The 23,687-nt window shown below is 41.1% G+C and overlaps 1 protein-coding gene across 4 annotated transcripts in view; it reads left to right on the forward strand.

Moving 5' to 3' along the window:
- LOC139583730 (partitioning defective 3 homolog) overlaps positions 1–23,687 on the forward strand; it is a 599,078-nt gene that overhangs the window by 567,162 nt on the left and 8,229 nt on the right. For all 4 annotated transcript variants that reach the window (XM_071415128.1, XM_071415130.1, XM_071415129.1 and 1 more), the window contains one exon: positions 13,052–13,182. In XM_071415128.1, coding sequence (XP_071271229.1) covers positions 13,052–13,182 — 131 coding nt within the window. The remainder of the gene's footprint in view (positions 1–13,051; positions 13,183–23,687) is intronic.

The raw sequence follows: 23,687 nt of genomic DNA on the forward strand, positions 1-23,687 counted from the left end.
TACACTGTATATAGAGAGGGAGAGAGAGATAGATATACACTGTATATAGAGAGGGAGAGAGAGAGAGATATACACTGTATATAGAGAGGGAGAGAGAGAGAGATATACACTGTATATAGAGAGGGAGAGAGAGATAGATATACACTGTATATAGAGAGGGAGAGAGAGATAGATATACACTGTATATAGAGAGGGAGAGAGAGAGAGAGATATATACACTGTATATAGAGAGGGAGAGAGAGAGATATACACTGTATATAGAGAGGGAGAGAGAGAGATATACACTGTATATAGAGAGGGAGAGAGAGAGAGATATACACTGTATATAGAGAGGGAGAGAGAGAGAGATATACACTGTATATAGAGAGGGAGAGAGAGAGAGATATACACTGTATATAGAGAGGGAGAGAGAGAGAGATATACACTGTATATAGAGAGGGAGAGAGAGAGAGATATACACTGTATATAGAGAGGGAGAGAGAGATATACACTGTATATAGAGAGGGAGAGAGAGATATACACTGTATATAGAGAGGGAGAGAGAGAGATATACACTGTATATAGAGAGGGAGAGAGAGTGATATACACTGTATATAGAGAGGGAGAGAGAGATAGATATACACTGTATATAGAGAGGGAGAGAGAGATAGATATACACTGTATATAGAGAGGGAAAGATAGATATACACTGTATATAGAGAGGGAGAGAGAGATATATACACTGTATATAGAGAGGGAGAGAGAGAGAGATATACACTGTATATAGAGAGGGAGAGAGAGAGATATACACTGTATATAGAGAGGGAGAGAGAGAGAGATATACACTGTATATAGAGAGGGAAGAGAGATAGATATACACTGTATATAGAGAGGGAGAGAGAGAGAGATATACACTGTATATAGAGAGGGAGAGAGAGAGATATACACTGTATATAGAGAGGGAGAGAGAGAGAGATATACACTGTATATAGAGAGGGAAAGAGAGATAGATATACACTGTATATAGAGAGGGAGAGAGAGATAGATATACACTGTATATAGAGAGGGAAAGATAGATATACACTGTATATAGAGAGGGAGAGAGAGAGATATACACTGTATATAGAGAGGGAGAGAGAGAGAGATATACACTGTATATAGAGAGGGAGAGAGAGATAGATATACACTGTATATAGAGAGGGAGAGAGAGAGAGATATACACTGTATATAGAGAGGGAGAGAGAGAGAGATATACACTGTATATAGAGAAGGAGAGAGAGAGAGATATACACTGTATATAGAGAGGGAGAGAGAGATAGATATACACTGTATATAGAGAGGGAGAGAGAGAGAGATATACACTGTATATAGAGAGGGAGAGAGAGATAGATATACACTGTATATAGAGAGGGAGAGAGAGAGAGATATACACTGTATATAGAGAGGGAGAGAGAGAGAGATATACACTGTATATAGAGAGGGAGAGAGAGATAGATATACACTGTATATAGAGAGGGAGAGAGAGAGAGATATACACTGTATATAGAGAGGGAGAGAGAGATAGATATACACTGTATATAGAGAGGGAGAGAGAGAGATATACACTGTATATAGAGAGGGAGAGAGAGAGATATACACTGTATATAGAGAGGGAGAGAGAGATAGATATACACTGTATATAGAGAGAGAGAGAGAGAGATATACACGGTATATAGAGAGGGAGAGAGAGATAGATATACACTGTATATAGAGAGGGAGAGAGAGAGAGATATACACTGTATATAGAGAGGGAGAGAGAGATAGATATACACTGTATATAGAGAGGGAGAGAGAGAGAGATATACACTGTATATAGAGAGGGAGAGAGAGAGATATACACACTGTATATAGAGAGGGAGAGAGAGAGATATACACTGTATATAGAGAGGGAGAGAGAGATAGATATACACTGTATATAGAGAGGGAGAGAGAGAGAGATATACACTGTATATAGAGAGGGAGAGAGAGATAGATATACACTGTATATAGAGAGGGAGAGAGAGAGATATACACTGTATATAGAGAGGGAGAGAGAGTGATATACACTGTATATAGAGAGGGAGAGAGAGATAGATATACACTGTATATAGAGAGGGAGAGAGAGAGAGATATACACTGTATATAGAGAGGGAAAGATAGATATACACTGTATATAGAGAGGGAGAGAGAGATAGATATACACTGTATATAGAGAGGGAAAGATAGATATACACTGTATATAGAGAGTGAGAGAGAGAGAGAGAGATATACACTGTATATAGAGAGGGAGAGAGAGAGATATACACTGTATATAGAGAGGGAAAGATAGATATACACTGTATATAGAGAGGGAAAGAGAGAGATATACACTGTATATAGAGAGGGAGAGAGAGAGAGATATACACTGTATATAGAGAGGGAAAGATAGATATACACTGTATATAGAGAGGGAGAGAGAGAGATATACACTGTATATAGAGAGGGAGAGAGAGAGATATACACTGTATATAGAGAGGGAGAGAGAGAGAGATATACACTGTATATAGAGAGGGAGAGAGAGATAGATATACACTGTATATAGAGAGGGAGAGAGAGAGAGATATACACTGTATATAGAGAGGGAGAGAGAGATAGATATACACTGTATATAGAGAGGGAGAGAGAGATAGATATACACTGTATATAGAGAGGGAAAGATAGATATACACTGTATATAGAGAGGGAGAGAGAGAGATATACACTGTATATAGAGAGGGAGAGAGAGAGAGATATACACTGTATATAGAGAGGGAGAGAGATAGATATACACTGTATATAGAGAGGGAGAGAGAGATAGATATACACTGTATATAGAGAGGGAAAGATAGATATACACTGTATATAGAGAGGGAGAGAGAGATAGATATACACTGTATATAGAGAGGGAAAGATAGATATACACTGTATATAGAGAGGGAGAGAGAGAGATATACACTGTATATAGAGAGGGAGAGAGAGATAGATATACACTGTATATAGAGAGGGAGAGAGAGATATACACTGTATATAGAGAGGGAGAGAGATATATATACACTGTATATAGAGAGGGAGAGAGAGATAGATATACACTGTATATAGAGAGGGAGAGAGAGATATATACACTGTATATAGAGAGGGAGAGAGAGAGATATACACTGTATATAGAGAGGGAGAGAGATAGATATACACTGTATATAGAGAGGGAGAGAGAGAGAGATATACACTGTATATAGAGAGGGAGAGAGAGATAGATATACAATGTATATAGAGAGGGAGAGAGAGATAGATATACACTGTATATAGAGAGGGAAAGATAGATATACACTGTATATAGAGAGGGAAAGATAGATATACACTGTATATAGAGAGGGAGAGAGAGAGATATACACTGTATATAGAGAGGGAGAGAGAGATAGATATACACTGTATATAGAGAGGGAGAGAGAGAGATATACACTGTATATAGAGAGGGAGAGAGAGAGATATACACTGTATATAGAGAGGGAGAGAGAGAGAGATATACACTGTATATAGAGAGGGAGAGAGAGATAGATATACACTGTATATAGAGAGGGAGAGAGAGAGAGATATACACTGTATATAGAGAGGGAAAGATAGATATACACTGTATATAGAGAGGGAGAGAGAGAGATATACACTGTATATAGAGAGGGAGAGAGAGAGAGATATACACTCTATATAGAGAGGGAAAGATAGATATACACTGTATATAGAGAGGGAAAGATAGATATACACTGTATATAGAGAGGGAGAGAGAGAGAGATATACACTGTATATAGAGAGGGAGAGAGAGAGATATACACTGTATATAGAGAGGGAAAGATAGATATACACTGTATATAGAGAGGGAAAGATAGATATACACTGTATATAGAGAGGGAGAGAGAGAGATATACACTGTATATAGAGAGGGAGAGAGAGAGAGATATACACTGTATATAGAGAGGGAGAGAGAGAGATATACACTGTATATAGAGAGGGAGAGAGAGAGAGATATACACTGTATATAGAGAGGGAAAGATAGATATACACTGTATATAGAGAGGGAGAGAGAGAGAGATATACACTGTATATAGAGAGGGAGAGAGAGATAGATATACACTGTATATAGAGAGGGAAAGATAGATATACACTGTATATAGAGAGGGAAAGAGAGATAGATATACACTGTATATAGAGAGGGAGAGAGAGAGAGATATACACTGTATATAGAGAGGGAGAGAGAGAGAGATATACACTGTATATAGAGAGGGAGAGAGAGAGATATACACTGTATATAGAGAGGGAGAGAGAGATAGATATACACTGTATATAGAGAGGGAGAGAGAGAGATATACACTGTATATAGAGAGGGAGAGAGAGAGAGATATACACTGTATATAGAGAGGGAGAGAGAGATAGATATACACTGTATATAGAGAGGGAGAGAGAGAGATATACACTGTATATAGAGAGGGAGAGAGAGATAGATATACACTGCATATAGAGAGGGAGAGAGAGAGATATACACTGTATATAGAGAGGGAGAGAGATAGATATACACTGTATATAGAGAGGGAGAGAGAGAGAGATATACACTGTATATAGAGAGGGAGAGAGAGATAGATATACACTGTATATAGAGAGGGAGAGAGAGAGAGATATACACTGTATATAGAGAGGGAGAGAGAGATAGATATACACTGTATATAGAGAGGGAAAGATAGATATACACTGTATATAGAGAGGGAGAGAGAGAGATATACACTGTATATAGAGAGGGAGAGAGAGATAGATATACACTGTATATAGAGAGGGAAAGAGAGATATACACTGTATATAGAGAGGGAGAGAGAGAGAGATATACACTGTATATAGAGAGGGAGAGAGAGATAGATATACACTGTATATAGAGAGGGAGAGAGAGAGATATACACTGTATATAGAGAGGGAGAGAGAGAGAGATATACACTGTATATAGAGAGGGAGAGAGAGAGATATACACTGTATATAGAGAGGGAAAGATAGATATACACTGTATATAGAGAGGGAGAGAGAGAGAGATATACACTGTATATAGAGAGGGAGAGAGAGAGAGATATACACTGTATATAGAGAGGGAAAGATAGATATACACTGTATATAGAGAGGGAGAGAGAGAGATATACACTGTATATAGAGAGGGAGAGAGAGATAGATATACACTGTATATAGAGAGGGAAAGAGAGATATACACTGTATATAGAGAGGGAGAGAGAGAGAGATATACACTGTATATAGAGAGGGAGAGAGAGATAGATATACACTGTATATAGAGAGGGAGAGAGAGAGATATACACTGTATATAGAGAGGGAGAGAGAGATAGATATACACTGCATATAGAGAGGGAGAGAGAGAGATATACACTGTATATAGAGAGGGAAAGATAGATATACACTGTATATAGAGAGGGAGAGAGAGATAGATATACACTGTATATAGAGAGGGAGAGAGAGAGATATACACTGTATATAAAGAGGGAGAGAGAGAGATATACACTGTATATAGAGAGGGAGAGAGAGAGATATACACTGTATATAAAGAGGGAGAGAGAGATAGATATACACTGTATATAGAGAGGGAGAGAGAGAGATATACACTGTATATAGAGAGGGAGAGAGAGATAGATATACACTGCATATAGAGAGGGAGAGAGAGTGATATACACTGTATATAGAGAGGGAGAGAGAGAGAGATATACACTGTATATAGAGAGGGAGAGAGAGAGAGATATACACTGTATATAGAGAGGGAGAGAGAGATATATACACTGTATATAGAGAGGGAGAGAGAGAGAGATATACACTGTATATAGAGAGGGAGAGAGAGAGATATACACTGTATATAGAGAGGGAGAGAGAGATAGATATACACTGTATATAGAGAGGGAGAGAGAGAGATATACACTGTATATAGAGAGGGAGAGAGAGATAGATATACACTGTATATAGAGAGGGAGAGAGAGATAGATATACACTGTATATAGAGAGGGAGAGAGAGAGATATACACTGTATATAGAGAGGGAGAGAGAGATAGATATACACTGTATATAGAGAGGGAGAGAGAGAGATATACACTGTATATAGAGAGGGAGAGATAGATATACACTGTATATAGAGAGGGAGAGAGAGAGATATACACTGTATATAGAGAGGGAGAGAGAGAGAGATATACACTGTATATAGAGAGGGAGAGAGAGAGAGATATACACTGTATATAGAGAGGGAGAGAGAGAGATATACACTGTATATAGAGAGGGAGAGAGAGAGAGATACACACTGTATATAGAGAGGGAGAGAGAGAGATATACACTGTATATAGAGAGGGAGAGAGAGATAGATATACACTGTATATAGAGAGGGAGAGAGAGATAGATATACACTGTATATAGAGAGGGAAAGAGAGATAGATATACACTGTATATAGAGAGGGAGAGAGAGAGAGATATACACTGTATATAGAGAGGGAGAGAGAGAGAGATATACACTGTATATAGAGAGGGAGAGAGAGAGAGATATACACTGTATATAGAGAGGGAGAGAGAGATAGATATACACTGTATATAGAGAGGGAGAGAGATAGATATACACTGTATATAGAGAGGGAGAGAGAGAGAGATATACACTGTATATAGAGAGGGAGAGATATACACTGTATATAGAGAGGGAGAGAGAGAGATATACACTGTATATAGAGAGGGAGAGAGAGATAGATATACACTGTATATAGAGAGGGAGAGAGAGAGAGATATACACTGTATATAGAGAGGGAGAGAGAGAGATATACACTGTATATAGAGAGGGAGAGAGAGATAGATATACACTGTATATAGAGAGGGAGAGAGAGAGAGATATACACTGTATATAGAGCGGGAGAGAGAGAGAGATATACACTGTATATAGAGAGGGAGAGAGAGATAGATATACACTGTATATAGAGAGGGAGAGAGAGAGAGATATACACTGTATATAGAGAGGGAGAGAGAGAGAGATATACACTGTATATAGAGAGGGAGAGAGAGAGATATACACTGTATATAGAGAGGGAGAGAGAGATAGATATACACTGTATATAGAGAGGGAGAGAGAGATAGATATACACTGTATATAGAGAGGGAGAGAGAGAGATATACACTGTATATAGAGAGGGAGAGAGAGATAGATATACACTGTATATAGAGAGGGAGAGAGAGAGATATACACTGTATATAGAGAGGGAGAGAGAGAGAGATATACACTGTATATAGAGAGGGAGAGAGAGAGAGATATACACTGTATATAGAGAGGGAGAGAGAGAGAGATATACACTGTATATAGAGAGGGAGAGAGAGAGATATACACTGTATATAGAGAGGGAGAGAGAGTAGATATACACTGTATATAGAGAGGGAGAGAGAGAGATATACACTGTATATAGAGAGGGAGAGAGATAGATATACACTGTATATAGAGAGGGAGAGAGAGATAGATATACACTGTATATAGAGAGGGAGAGAGAGAGATATACACTGTATATAGAGAGGGAGAGAGAGAGAGATATACACTGTATATAGAGAGGGAAAGATAGATATACACTGTATATAGAGAGGGAGAGAGAGATAGATATACACTGTATATAGAGAGGGAGAGAGAGAGATATACACTGTATATAGAGAGGGAGAGAGAGAGAGAGAGATATACACTGTATATAGAGAGGGAGAGAGAGAGATATACACTGTATATAGAGAGGGAGAGAGAGATAGATATACACTGTATATAGAGAGGGAGAGAGAGATAGATATACACTGTATATAGAGAGGGAGAGAGAGAGAGATATACACTGTATATAGAGAGGGAGAGAGAGATAGATATACACTGTATATAGAGAGGGAGAGAGAGAGAGATATACACTGTATATAGAGAGGGAGAGAGAGTAGATATACACTGTATATAGAGAGGGAGAGAGAGATAGATATACACTGTATATAGAGAGGGAGAGAGAGAGATATACACTGTATATAGAGAGGGAGAGAGAGAGAGATATACACTGTATATAGAGAGGGAGAGAGAGATAGATATACACTGTATATAGAGAGGGAGAGAGAGAGAGATATACACTGTATATAGAGAGGGAGAGAGAGAGATATACACTGTATATAGAGAGGGAGAGAGAGAGATATACACTGTATATAGAGAGGGAGAGAGAGATAGATATACACTGTATATAGAGAGGGAGAGAGAGAGAGATATACACTGTATATAGAGAGGGAGAGAGAGAGATATACACTGTATATAGAGAGGGAGAGAGAGATAGATATACACTGTATATAGAGAGGGAGAGAGAGAGAGATATACACTGTATATAGAGAGGGAGAGAGAGAGAGATATACACTGTATATAGAGAGGGAGAGAGAGAGAGATATACACTGTATATAGAGAGGGAGAGAGAGATAGATATACACTGTATATAGAGAGGGAGAGAGAGAGATATACACTGTATATAGAGGGGGAGAGAGAGATAGATATACACTGTATATAGAGAGGGAGAGAGAGAGAGATATACACTGTATATAGAGAGGGAGAGAGAGAGAGATATACACTGTATATAGAGAGGGAGAGAGAGAGAGATATACACTGTATATAGAGAGGGAGAGAGAGAGAGATATACACTGTATATAGAGAGGGAGAGAGAGAGAGATATACACTGTATATAGAGAGGGAAAGATAGATATACACTGTATATAGAGAGGGAGAGAGAGAGAGATATACAGAGAGAGACAGAGAATGTGTTAGACAGAGAGATAGATATACACTGTATATAGGGAGGGAGGGAGGGAGGGAGGGAGGGAGGGAGGGAGGGAGGGAGGGAGGGAGGGAGGGAGGGAGGGAGGGAGGGAGAATGTGTTATACAGAGAGAGAGAGAGAGAGGGAGGGAGGGAGAATGTGTTATACAGAGAGAGAGAGAGAGAGAGAGAGAGAGAGAGAGATATACACTGTATATAGGGAGGGAGAGAGAGCGATTGATACAGAGAGAGACAGACAGCCAGAGAGGAAGACAAACAGAAAGACAGACAGAGTGAGGAGATTTAGTGTGTTTTTAACGTTGTGTTACCGGCGAGGGTTTAGCCCCAGCTCTCTTAAAGTGAACTAAGGTGGGTCTGCTCTCTCTCTCTCTCTCTCTCCCTACACAGAACCCTGCCTCAGACTCTATAGCAAGAATGTTCCGGTCAGAACTTTGACTCCTCCAGTCTTCTATAATAGAATAATGGTGGTAATGTACAGCCTATGCCTGGCTGTCACACAACCTGAGCCAATTCACACAATTAGCCCTCGTCTTGTTTTCTCTCCCTCCCACATCGTAGGCCTAAGGTGCAGATTCCTTCTGAGAGGGGATTTCCAGATGTTCATCATAATAAACCACATGAATGTTCCACGAGGGCTGCCTCTCTGTTCTTAAGCAATAACATGTTATCTTTGTTGTTGGGTGGGATAGATGGGGTTGTGTCCCAAAAGGCACCCTATTCCCTATATTGTGCGCTACTTTTGACCAGAGCCCTATGGGACCTAGGGAACAGGGTGCCATTTGAGACTTGGCCTCGGAGAAGCATGTTCAGCATGAACACACAGAACAGGAGAATGTTCCACCATTATACTGGTACTGGATCAAAAACACCACCGGCTCCTCTTAAAACTCTTATTTATGTGAATTCCTTTGAATTACAATGAATCCGCCAGTAACATACAAGGCTACAAACTCAGCCACCATAGAAGCAGTACAGTCGAGGGGAATCCAGGACAATCCTTGCCAATGCAGGAGGGAGAAACAGCGTATGTGTGTTGAACTGGTTATCATGAAATCATGTGAAGCGTAAGCTCTTTGTAAGTGCAGTCACTTGACTTGGTAGAGACCAGAGGCAAGGGCTAAGACGGTTTCTAATCATAATACAACTCTGTACTGTGTTATGTGGCATTGCATCAGCTAAAAAGTTGCATTACCCCAAGCACAGCCGCAGCCACAGGGAGCAATATAGGGATTCACTTGTAGAGGGGTTATGTTGTATGGTTGGTTGTATGATAATGGCTACTCACAGATAACACAGACAGACACTGCTGTTCAGGGCCCTTGTCTTTATCATACTGCAGTGGTTACTTAGATAAAAAATTGTGTTTCTGTTCAGAGATAAGATATAGTGCAGAGAGAGAGAGCGAGTGTCTGGGAGAGAGGGAACTCAAGGGGAACATTGGATTATGCATGTCCATTATTCTCTATGTAATAACATTTTTCACCCCTATTCTCCAGTAATACAGTGTACTACTGCTAGGAGCAGTAAAATGTAGACATACAGAATGAGCGCATATAATTCTATAACTAATTCTTTAGAGATGTACCAGCTCTTAAATGCCTTTTAAACGTCTCAGGAGGATGCATGCATATGGTCCTAATAACCAGGCTGGTCTGTTTTTGATGTACTTCCTATACGGAGGAGATACTTAGTCTGAGATGTATTGAGGTGCTTAAAGTCTGAGATGTGGCGATAAAGAAAGCCACTTCCCATTTGTGTCCGTTCTCTGAGCTCTCGGAGTTCTCTGGGCTGAGTAGAGGAAGTGGTGGACCACACGGAGCGTTCTGCGAACGGAGCTGTAGCCTGGGGGTGGCACACCCCTCCTCACCGCAAATGGACTAGCCCCGCTGTTAATAAATTGACAGGAATTGGATCTGTGTGAAACAATTTAAAGGGAGAGTGGAGTCATTATCCATTATCCAACTGTAGGTTTTATCCATCGAGGCCCAGGCTTAGCCTCTTTTCATACTGTCTAGCCCTATGGGCCCTGATCAAAAGTAGTGCACTATATAGGGAACAGGATGCCATTTGGGATACACACTCTGTCTTTATGTGCACCAGTCAAGTACATTCGCAGGGAAATGTGTTCCATATGGCTGTTTGTGTGGAGGTGGAGCTGAGCGGAGCTCTTGAAGTCATTGTCTATGCTATGGGGTAAACAGTATGTGTGTCCCAAATGACACTTTATTCCCTATATATAATGCACAAGGTAGGGACCTAACAAAAAAAAGTATGTAGGGAGTAGGGTGCTGTTTGGGATAAAGACAGTGGTGGGGAAGGAGCCCCTCTCCTCACCCTCCTCTGATAGTCTAGATGGGGTTGGGTGAGTCTATGATCACTATTAGACTGTGTCTCTGTGAGGTTGGAGGTCCAAGACTCTCCCTCCCTTTCCATCTGTTTTCATGTTTCTTTATTTTTGATAGCTGCACATCATTTTCATAATTATGTCTCAATCGCGCTCTCTCTTTCTCGCTGAATGTTCTTGTGTTTTAACAGGTGGTATATTCTTTCTCCATGGACTTGACAGGCTAGGCTATATGCAACGTGGAGGGAAAAACATGAAGTATTGACATCCTTTTCCCTGTTATTAAATAAAAAATGAACATGACATCTTTTGATTTGATTTTGGCAAATGTCATGTTTTATATGGCATTGTATTCCCGCAGAACAGTGAATAATCAGATTCTCCTTCCTGGCTAATGGTATTACTCTGACTGATTCTGTCTCCCAGCCATTCCTCTTGCCTTCTTCCCTAACATGGCACCCTTTTCCCTACATAGTGCACTACTTTTTTACCAGAGCCCTATGGGCCGATGTCAAAAGTAGTGCACTATATATGGAATAGGGTGACATTTGAGACAAAGCCATTCTCTTCTATGGTTAGATCTCAGCTCCCTACAATAAGAAACCTGAATACAGGAAATGTCAAGCCTTGGGCTGAATCCCATCCTCCATCCCCCATTGAAATGACATAAAAAGTTATTTCGGCGTGCCAAATAATTTTCTCACCCTCCGCTTTTAGGCCCAATAAAATCATTTCATGTTTCCCTTACGCTTAATCTGATACCAGTTTATGTTTTCAAGCATTTTTGAGTGGAGGAAGATGTGTTATTTCAGGGAAACCTGAAACATTAAGGTCAATTCATTTGACACACGTGTAATAGGTCCTGTGTAGCTCAATTGGTAGAGCATGGCAAGCACCAGGGTTGTGGGTTCGATTCCCACAGTGGACCAGTACAAAAAAAGTATGAAAATGTATGCACTCACTACTGTAAGTCGCTCTGGATAAGAGTGTATGCTGAAATGACTAAAATGTAATAGCATCATTTCTTTTACTTCCAAGGGAGAGGTCGGCGTGATTTCTGTAATTGGCCTATTAGGCTGTTATTGCAGCTGTCAATGTGAAAATCTGCAGGAGGCATTAGACATTTTAAAGACGTTCTCTTGATGATACAGTACCTATACCCACAGCATATCCCCTTCAGCCGCATATCCCTCAAAGCCTTTTATAGATAAATAAATAAATAAATAAATATGTTTTAAAAAATACTCAAGTCAACAGTTCTTCTGACACATCCTCCAAAGGTACAAGCATGTACATGCCTCTACTGCTAATTAGGTTGTCATGTTTTTAATCAGCTAGCTCATTAGTGATGTGTCTTGCGTTGTGTGCCTGCGAGTGCGTGTGATGATTATACCATACCAACCATTCTGATGACTTCACACAACAAAGCCACAGAGCCACTTCCTCGTTTGGATCAGGCAGTGGTAGTCAAGGTCACCAACTACCAGCTAAAGCATGCCAACAATGGCAACAGGTAATGGTGGCGCCATCATGGCTCTCCACTCCGGGTCAAGGATGTGTGGGCTAGACTAATGACAGTATGAGTCTCCGCCAGGGTCAGAGGGGCAGGTGTTTGCTTCATTAACACCTACTGCCATCCACCAACATCCTCCAGCAAATAAACTCTTGCTCTTGAGAAACCTACCTTCCATCGACTTCTGGTCTTGATAATAGAAGTACGCAATGTCTTTTCTACTGGGCTCTATTAAGGGTTTGTGTATAATGTCAGAGTATCCAAAACCATTGTGTAAATGTGCTGTAAATATATTGTATGTGTGTGTAAAGTGTAAAGTGTACATGTACTGTGTGTAACCGGGATGTGTGTTTCAGGCTAACTCGGGGACCCATACCCTGACCGGACACCAATCTGTGTCTGTGGAGTCACAGGTGCAGAGACCGAGACAAGACAAGAGACGAGACTCATTTACACAGGCCCAAAGACAGTACAGTTCCCTGCCACGGTAAGATACACCATCTCTCTCTTTCCATCTCTCTCTCTCTTTCTTTCCATTTCTCTCTCTCTCTCTCTCTCTCTCTCTCTCTCTCTCTCTCTCTCTCTCTCTCTCTCTCTCTCTCTCTCTCTCTCTCTCTCTCTCTCTCTTTCTCTTTCTCTTTCTCTTTCTCTCTCCATCTCTCCATCTCTCTCTCTCCCTCTTCTTTATTTCGTCTCTTCTCAAATCGTCTCTGTCTCGTACCGTCAAATAAAGTCAAACATTTCAAACCCACACTGTACTGAAGTTATCTCTAGACTGTTAAAGGATTTTGGGCAAACTCTTGGAATGCAATCATTTAATACAATCCCACGTAGCGCTCTACTTTCTCTTTAGTGTCGACCAGAGGGAAACAAGTTTATCACATGGGTATCAAAACGCTCTACCACCCTCAGTGCCTAAAAATAGTGGTTTTCAGAGCCTATTATCTTAGCAACTTCCGCCTTCCTCTTTCACAGCATTCAGAGCTGTAGCTGCATCACTTATCTCTTTCTCATTTATTTTGCATTTGTCAGAAACGTCAATAAAGCTTACAGTATCAGAGATGATCTGGAGCCCTCGGACCCACTTTAATATCAGTGTTTGCCTTCCCAGCTGTCTCTCTGTGACGACTTTAATATAAAGCTTCCTACCCTCTTTAATCGCACACGCGCTCGCACGCACTTCTCTAATCACTCTCAGTCAATGCAAATCTAACAGCCAACGGACGGAGGGACGCTGGTGTGGTGGAAAGATTCCTCGTCATCTTAAGCTTTACGTACTTAAAGAAAAAAAAGCTCATCTTAACTGAAGGCAACTACTGATACAGTTTGACTGACTGCTATTTTGAGTTATTTATTCCCATATTCATCAGCTGTTTTATTTTTCCCTCACGCCTCACTGTGCTGAAGGCAATAAGCCAAAGTTAGCGGTTGTATCATGGAATCTTTTTGAGACACGGAGAATGTAAAAAGTGAAAGCGGATTTCTTTAGCTTTCACTGAATCTAATTGTGTTCTTCAGACAATTGCTACACGGTTCAGTTTAAACAATGACAGACCCTTATATGTGTGGTCTCACATTCATGAATTCTGATTTCATTGGCCAGAAAAAAGGGTTCTGTTAGTCTCTAGAGACTTTGAGTTCTAGAACCAGTAGAAGGATGCAGGGGTCTGCACAAACAACACTCATTTAAACACACTACTACGCTCTGAGATGGCGGTCTTAGGCGATCAATCTTGGATTGATTAAAACTTGTCCCTCTCTATAGTTATGGATTTTGTGGTCTGCACACAAACGCACCGATCAATATGTGCAATGGCATGTTGACCAATCCATACATTTCCTTCCTAGTTGTTTTAAACAGAAGTGTTAGTTGGCTTTTGGTGGCAGCAGTAGGATTCGTTTGCTATCACTTTTCCCCATACCAACATTGACCAATCCATATATTTCTTTCAAAGTTATTTTACAACACAGAGAAAATGTGTTTAATGTGACTATTGCTTTCCCCATGCCTGCGTTTAACATGGTTTCCCTAGGGAAAGTCCTCATCTCCTGAGGAAGATCATCGGACCATGTCCTTTGATAAGCATTCCTCCTATAATCTCATAACCTCTTTCAGCCAGGGTCAGCTGAGTGTAGCATGCCCTTTGACCCTAAATAGGAAAGTCAGAGCAAACGTCAGGACACACACGGATCCTCATTAGGAACTCAAGTCTTACTCAGGACCCATAATACCCACAATCCCCTCTCCTCTTCCCTGTGTAATGACTTTAAAACGGGAAGTGAGGGCAGTCATCCATACAACCAAGAGGCCATTCCCTAAAACCCAGTCTTCCCAAAAACCCTCCTGAGAATCCATGCTATCTGATTACTGATAGGCTTAGTGGTGGTCTGGGATGTGAGGAGGGTCGGACGTTTCTCTAATGAACTCTTGTTATTGGAACAGGGTTAGCTAGGCCAGACAGGGTGAGGGAGGAGAGACGGGGGCTGATTGCCAGTCAGAAGGGTGCTTAGCTGGCGTAAGTAGCAGGCAGGATAAGCTTCGTTCAGTGGCCAGTCTGTAGCTGCCAGACACACACACGCACACGCACACGCACACTCACATTCCTCATGTAAACAAACAACTTAGTTTCCTGAAAGACAAGTAAAACATTGTTCCAAGTTTTTATATAATGTGTTTGTACAATATACCCATGGGCCTTTGGCATTGCAAGGACAAGGTACATGTTTTTCTGTGTTTTTCTCTTTCCTTCACTGTTAGTGTGTGTGCATGTGTGCATGTGTCTGTGTGTGTGCATGTGTCTGTGTGTGTGCATGTGTGCGCATGTGTGTGTGTGTGTGTGCATGTGTGCGTGCATGTGTGCGTGTGCGTGTGTGTGTGTGTGTGTATGTGTGCGTGTGTGTGTGTGTGCATGTGTGTGTGTGTGTGTGTGTGTGTGTGTGTGTGTGTGTGTGTGTGTGTGTGTGTGTGTGTGTGTGTGTGTGTGTGTGTGTGTGTGTGTGTGTGTGTGTGTGTGTGTGTGTGTGTGTGTGTGTGTGTGTGTGTGTGTGTGTACATACCCGTGTGAATGTGTATGTGTACATGCCTGTATGTGTGTGAGTGTGTGTGTTTCCATTTTGATCAACCCTGATCTCTACCAGCTGCAGTTGCAAAACCACACAGACACAGCAGCCAGCCACAGATTCTTCTTGAAGCAAACTTCCTGACTTTGTTTGTTAAATTCTGTCCTTCTAAATTTAACCAACGTATTTCATGATGACATACTGTATCTTTTGCTTTCAATAACCCTCCCCTCACCACTGTAAGTAAAGAATGCTTTTAATTCCCATTCTTGGAGAAGAGTAGGAGATACAGAGTTCAATACCACTATGTAACTATTTCCCATACAGATTCTTTCCTCTTGATTGTATGTTGCCCCATATCAACCCTCCATCTACGTCATCAGCACTAAAAACCGCATTGGAACTACAAGTCACTAAGTTCTATATGAAGCGTCACACGGTTCTGAACGAACACCTCCCACGTGAGCTGTGGCTGTTGTGGAGTACAGATTCAGAGTTATCGCTCTCTTTTCCTCTCTCATTCTCATAGGCTGAGCATGTGGTAAGACTCTCTCTACAGTGTGTCCCCACATCTGCCTTGGCTTTGATTCGCACACACACACACACACACACACACACACACACACACACACACACACACACACACACACACACACACACACACACACACACACACACACACACACACACACACACACACACACACACACACACACACACACACACACACACACACACACACACACACACACACACACACACACACACACACACACACACACACACACACACACACACACACACACACACACACACAAAGATCCACAGTGTCTGAGTACTGCCATGTGTTTCAGCTCATCCCCTCTCCTCAGCCAGAAGAGAGCACAGAGGCCACCATTCGCAGTGGCTCATTTACAAGGGGATACACCGTTAAAATCAGACCACGAGAAGGACAGGTGAAGGGGGGAGGGATGGAGGGCTGGAAGGACGGATAGAGGCGAGGGATAGAGAATTATTACTATCTTATTTTTCTGCTGTTGTCATTGTCCAAAGCGAATGCAGATGCGCGCCCCAAGTCTCTGTGGCTGTATTATGTAGTATCATATGGACGTTTGATTTAAAACAGCTCCATGTGGAACTCAGGTCTTATCAATGGCAGACCAGACCAGCCCCATGCAAATGTTCCGTTTTCACATCCCCTATCCAGATAAATATCTTATTAGCCGTTTTATTTTACTAACCACAGCAAACAGTCACACATGGCTGTGTGTGTCATGGATCCCTTTTTGAGCTACAGTTGGAGAGGGCAAAAACTCTGGCTTCGCTGGCCTTCAATAGGGGTATTTTGTCCATGGCTGGCAGGCTAACATAGGGCTGACTGCTGTGTACAGTTTTTAATAGCAGCTTGCACGTACGGTAGACCTCACTCTCACCTCACTACCATACAGTTCTAGAGATAAGGAACAGGCCAGGCATCCATGGGCTCAGTCTTAAATTGCACCCTATTCCCTACAGAGCACTATGAGCCCTGGTCAAAGGCAGTGCACTGTGTAGGGAATCGGGTGCCATTTGGGAAGCAGGCAGTCAGGACTGTGAGCTTCCTGTCACTAGTCTGAAAGCATGTCATGCCTTGACCCCCAGCTCCCAGCTCCCTGCTCCAGCTCTGTTCTGTTCTGTGTGATGTGAACTCGAAACCCTTTTAAACTGTGTGAGGTCAGTGAGGTGTGAATGGGATCTCTCTCTCTCTTTGCACCCAAACGTACAGTAAAGGAAGACACTGGCTGTATGTATCCCAAATGGCACCCTATTCCCTATGGGCACTGGTCAAAAGTAGTGCACTATATAGGGAATAGGGTGCCATTTGGGATGCCGGCAATGTCACACATCTTCCATCTCACATCACATTGCTTCCTTAATGGATTCTAATAATTGAGAAGGTGGCCAGGCACACACACGTTAGCCTAAGAGGACACATCTCCCAATGATGGCTTTTAGACACAATAAAATAAAATAAATGTGTGCGCGTGTGTGTGTGTGTGTGTGCGCGTGTATGCGTTTGTGTGTGTGCCTGCCCGTGTGGGGGGGTTGCATGCGTCAAGTCAGTCATAGGCTAGCAGACGGCTGGACAGAGGCAGATCATGCAGCTGAGAGGGCAGCCATTACTGTGTCTGTGGTAAAAGTGCCCGTCTCTAAAAGGAGATCAATGTGTGAAAGCTGCAGTTTTGTGTGGAGGTTTGTGTGTGTTTATATCCGTGGAAATAATTGTGCCGCTGTTGTTAACAACCCTCCATTTGTTCCCCTTCACTCTCTGTATGTTTCTTCATGTATCCCGTCTTTGTCTTCATGTGTCCTGTCTTTATGTCTTCATGTATCCTGTCTTTATGTCTTCATGTGTCCTGTCTTTATGTCTTCATGTATCCTGTCTTTATGTCTTCATGTATCCTGTCTTTATGTCTTCATGTGTCCTGTCTTTATGTCTTCATGTATCCTGACTTTATGTCTTCATGTATTCTGTCTCTATGTCTTCATGTGTCCTGTCTTTATGTCTTCATGTATCCCGTCATTGTCTTCATGTATCCTGTCTTTATGTCTTCATGTGTCCTGTCTTTATGTCTTCATGTATCCTGTCTTTATGTCTTCATGTATCCTGACTTTATGTCTTCATGTATTCTGTCTCTATGTCTTCATGTGTCCTGTCTTTATGTCTTCATGTATCCCGTCATTGTCTTCATGTATCCTGTCTTTATGTCTTCATGTGTCCTGTCTTTATGTCTTCATGTATCCTGACTTTATGTCTTCATGTATTCTGTCTCTATGGCTTCATGTGTCCTGTCTTTATGTCTTCATGTATCCCGTCATTGTCTTCATGTATCCTGTCTTTATGTCTTCATGTGTCCTGTCTTTATGTCTTCATGTATCCTGACTTTATGTCTTCATGTATTCTGTCTCTATGGCTTCATGTACCCTGTCTTTATGCTTTCATGTATCCTGTATTCATGCCTTCATGTATCCTATTTTTATGCCTTCATGTATCCTGTCTTTATGCCTTCATGTATCCTGTCTTTACGCCTTCTGGTATCCTGTATTTATGCCTTCATGTATCCTGTCTTTATGCCTTCATGTATCCAGTCTTCATGCCTTCATGTATCCTGTCTTTACGCCTTCATGTATCCTGTCTTTATGTCTTCATGTATCCTGTCTTTATGCCTTCATGTATCCTGTCTTTACGCCTTCATGTATCCTGTCTTTATGCCTTCATGTATCCTGTCTTTATGCCTTCATGTATCCTGTCTTCATGCCTTCATGTATCCAGTCTTCATGCCTTCTTGTATCCTGTCTTTGTCTTCATGTATCCTGTCTTTATGCCTTCATGTATCCTGTCTTTCTACCTTTGTGTATCCTGTCTTTATGCCTTCATGTATCCTGTCTTTATGCCTTCATGTATCCAGTCTTCATGCCTTCATGTATCCTGTCGTTACGCCTTCATGTATCCTGTCTTTATGTCTTCATGTATCCTGTCTTTATGCCTTCTTGTATCCAGTCTTCATGCCTTCTTGTATCCTGTCTTTGTCTTCATGTATCCTGTCTTTATGCCTTCATGTATCCTGTCTTTATGCCTTCATGTATCCTGTCTTTACGCCTTCATGTATCCTGTCTTTATGTCTTCATGTATCCTGTCTTTATGCCTTCTTGTATCCTGTCTTTGTCTTCATGTATCCTGTCTTTATGCCTTCATGTATCCTGTCTTCATGTCTTCATGTATCCAGTCTTCATGCCTTCTTGTATCCTGTCTTTATGCCTTCATGTATCCTGTCTTTATGCCTTCATGTATCCAGTCTTCATGCCTTCTTGTATCCAGTCTTCGTGCCTTCATGTATCCTGTCTTTGTCTTCATGTATCCAGTCTTCATGCCTTCTTGTATCCTGTCTTTGTCTTCATGTATCCTGTCTTTATGCCTTCATGTATCCTGTCTTTCTACCTTTGTGTATCCTGTCTTTATGCCTTCATGTATCCTGTCTTTATGCCTTCATGTATCCAGTCTTCATGCCTTCTTGTATCCAGTCTTCATGCCTTCTTGTATCCTGTCTTTGTCTTCATGTATCCTGTCTTTATGCCTTCATATATCCTGTCTTTCTACCTTTGTGTATCCTGTCTTTATGCCTTCATGTATCCTATTTTTATGCCTTCATGTATCCTGTCTTTATGCCTTCATGTATCCTGTCTTTACGCCTTCTGGTATCCTGTCTTTATGCCTTCATGTATCCTGTCTTTATGCCTTCATGTATCCAGTCTTCATGCCTTCATGTATCCTGTCTTTACGCCTTCATGTATCCTGTCTTTATGACTTCATGTATCCTGTCTTTATGACTTCATGTATCCTGTCTTTATGCCTTCATGTATCCTGTCTTTACGCCTTCTGGTATCCTGTCTTTATGCCTTCATGTATCCTGTCTTTATGCCTTCATGCATCCTGTCTTCATGCCTTCATGTATCCAGTCTTCATGCCTTCTTGTATCCTGTCTTTGTCTTCATGTATCCTGTCTTTATGCCTTCATGTATCCTGTCTTTCTACCTTTGTGTATCCTGTCTTTATGCCTTCATGTATCCTGTCTTCATGTCTTCATGTATCCAGTCTTCATGCCTTCTTGTATCCTGTCTTTGTCTTCATGTATCCTGTCTTTATGCCTTCATGTATCCTGTCTTTCTACCTTTGTGTATCCTGTCTTTATGCCTTCATGTATCCTGTCTTTATGCCTTCATGTATCCTGTCTTCATGCCTTCATGTATCCAGTCTTCATGCCTTCTTGTATCCTGTCTTTGTCTTCATGTGTCCTGTCTTTATGTCTTCATGTATTCTGTCTATATGCCTTCATGTATTCTGTCTATGTCTTCATGTATCCTGTCTTTATGTCTTCATGAATCCTGTCTTTATGTCTTCATGTATCCTGTCTTTGTCTTCATGTATCCTGTCTTTATGTCTTCATGTACCCTGTCTTTATGCTTTCATGTATCCTGTATTCATGCCTTCATGTATCCTATTTTTATGCCTTCATGTATCCTGTCTTTCTGCCTTCATGTATCCTGTCTTTACGCCTTCTGGTATCCTGTATTTATGCCTTCATGTATCCTGTCTTTATGCCTTCATGTATCCAGTCTTCATGCCTTCATGTATCCTGTCTTTACGCCTTCATGTATCCTGTCTTTATGTCTTCATGTATCCTGTCTTTATGCCTTCATGTATCCTGTCTTTACGCCTTCATGTATCCTGTCTTTATGCCTTCATGTATCCTGTCTTTATGCCTTCATGTATCCTGTCTTCATGCCTTCATGTATCCAGTCTTCATGCCTTCTTGTATCCTGTCTTTGTCTTCATGTATCCTGTCTTTATGCCTTCATGTATCCTGTCTTTCTACCTTTGTGTATCCTGTCTTTATGCCTTCATGTATCCTGTCTTTATGCCTTCATGTATCCAGTCTTCATGCCTTCATGTATCCTGTCTTTACGCCTTCATGTATCCTGTCTTTATGTCTTCATGTATCCTGTCTTTATGCCTTCTTGTATCCAGTCTTCATGCCTTCTTGTATCCTGTCTTTGTCTTCATGTATCCTGTCTTTATGCCTTCATGTATCCTGTCTTTATGCCTTCATGTATCCTGTCTTTACGCCTTCATGTATCCTGTCTTTATGTCTTCATGTATCCTGTCTTTATGCCTTCTTGTATCCTGTCTTTGTCTTCATGTATCCTGTCTTTATGCCTTCATGTATCCTGTCTTCATGTCTTCATGTATCCAGTCTTCATGCCTTCTTGTATCCTGTCTTTATGCCTTCATGTATCCTGTCTTTATGCCTTCATGTATCCAGTCTTCATGCCTTCTTGTATCCAGTCTTCGTGCCTTCTTGTATCCTGTCTTTGTCTTCATGTATCCAGTCTTCATGCCTTCTTGTATCCTGTCTTTGTCTTCATGTATCCTGTCTTTATGCCTTCATGTATCCTGTCTTTCTACCTTTGTGTATCCTGTCTTTATGCCTTCATGTATCCTGTCTTTATGCCTTCATGTATCCAGTCTTCATGCCTTCTTGTATCCAGTCTTCATGCCTTCTTGTATCCTGTCTTTGTCTTCATGTATCCTGTCTTTATGCCTTCATATATCCTGTCTTTCTACCTTTGTGTATCCTGTCTTTATGCCTTCATGTATCCTAGTTTTATGCCTTCATGTATCCTGTCTTTATGCCTTCATGTATCCTGTCTTTACGCCTTCTGGTATCCTGTCTTTATGCCTTCATGTATCCTGTCTTTATGCCTTCATGTATCCAGTCTTCATGCCTTCATGTATCCTGTCTTTACGCCTTCATGTATCCTGTCTTTATGACTTCATGTATCCTGTCTTTATGCCTTCATGTATCCTGTCTTTACGCCTTCTGGTATCCTGTCTTTATGCCTTCATGTATCCTGTCTTTATGCCTTCATGCATCCTGTCTTCATGCCTTCATGTATCCAGTCTTCATGCCTTCTTGTATCCTGTCTTTGTCTTCATGTATCCTGTCTTTATGCTTTCATGTATCCTGTCTTTCTACCTTTGTGTATCCTGTCTTTATGCCTTCATGTATCCTGTCTTCATGTCTTCATGTATCCAGTCTTCATGCCTTCTTGTATCCTGTCTTTGTCTTCATGTATCCTGTCTTTATGCCTTCATGTATCCTGTCTTTCTACCTTTGTGTATCCTGTCTTTATGCCTTCATGTATCCTGTCTTTATGCCTTCATGTATCCTGTCTTCATGCCTTCATGTATCCAGTCTTCATGCCTTTCTATGTATCCTGTCTTTGTCTTCATGTGTCCTGTCTTTATGTCTTCATGTATTCTGTCTATATGCCTTCATGTATTCTGTCTATGTCTTCATGTATCCTGTCTTTATGTCTTCATGAATCCTGTCTTTATGTCTTCATGTATCCTGTCTTTGTCTTCATGTATCCTGTCTTTATGTCTTCATGTACCCTGTCTTTATGCTTTCATGTATCCTGTATTCATGCCTTCATGTATCCTATTTTTATGCCTTCATGTATCCTGTCTTTCTGCCTTCATGTATCCTGTCTTTACGCCTTCTGGTATCCTGTATTTATGCCTTCATGTATCCTGTCTTTATGCCTTCATGTATCCAGTCTTCATGCCTTCATGTATCCTGTCTTTACGCCTTCATGTATCCTGTCTTTATGTCTTCATGTATCCTGTCTTTATGCCTTCATGTATCCTGTCTTTACGCCTTCATGTATCCTGTCTTTATGCCTTCATGTATCCTGTCTTTATGCCTTCATGTATCCTGTCTTCATGCCTTCATGTATCCAGTCTTCATGCCTTCTTGTATCCTGTCTTTGTCTTCATGTATCCTGTCTTTATGCCTTCATGTATCCTGTCTTTCTACCTTTGTGTATCCTGTCTTTATGCCTTCATGTATCCTGTCTTTATGCCTTCATGTATCCAGTCTTCATGCCTTCATGTATCCTGTCTTTACGCCTTCATGTATCCTGTCTTTATGTCTTCATGTATCCTGTCTTTATGCCTTCTTGTATCCAGTCTTCATGCCTTCTTGTATCCTGTCTTTGTCTTCATGTATCCTGTCTTTATGCCTTCATGTATCCTGTCTTTATGCCTTCATGTATCCTGTCTTTACGCCTTCATGTATCCTGTCTTTATGTCTTCATGTATCCTGTCTTTATGCCTTCTTGTATCCTGTCTTTGTCTTCATGTATCCTGTCTTTATGCCTTCATGTATCCTGTCTTCATGTCTTCATGTATCCAGTCTTCATGCCTTCTTGTATCCTGTCTTTATGCCTTCATGTATCCTGTCTTTATGCCTTCATGTATCCAGTCTTCATGCCTTCTTGTATCCAGTCTTCGTGCCTTCTTGTATCCTGTCTTTGTCTTCATGTATCCAG

This window comes from Salvelinus alpinus, chromosome 8 (genome assembly GCF_045679555.1).
Source record: "Salvelinus alpinus chromosome 8, SLU_Salpinus.1, whole genome shotgun sequence".
NCBI lineage: Eukaryota > Metazoa > Chordata > Actinopteri > Salmoniformes > Salmonidae > Salvelinus > Salvelinus alpinus.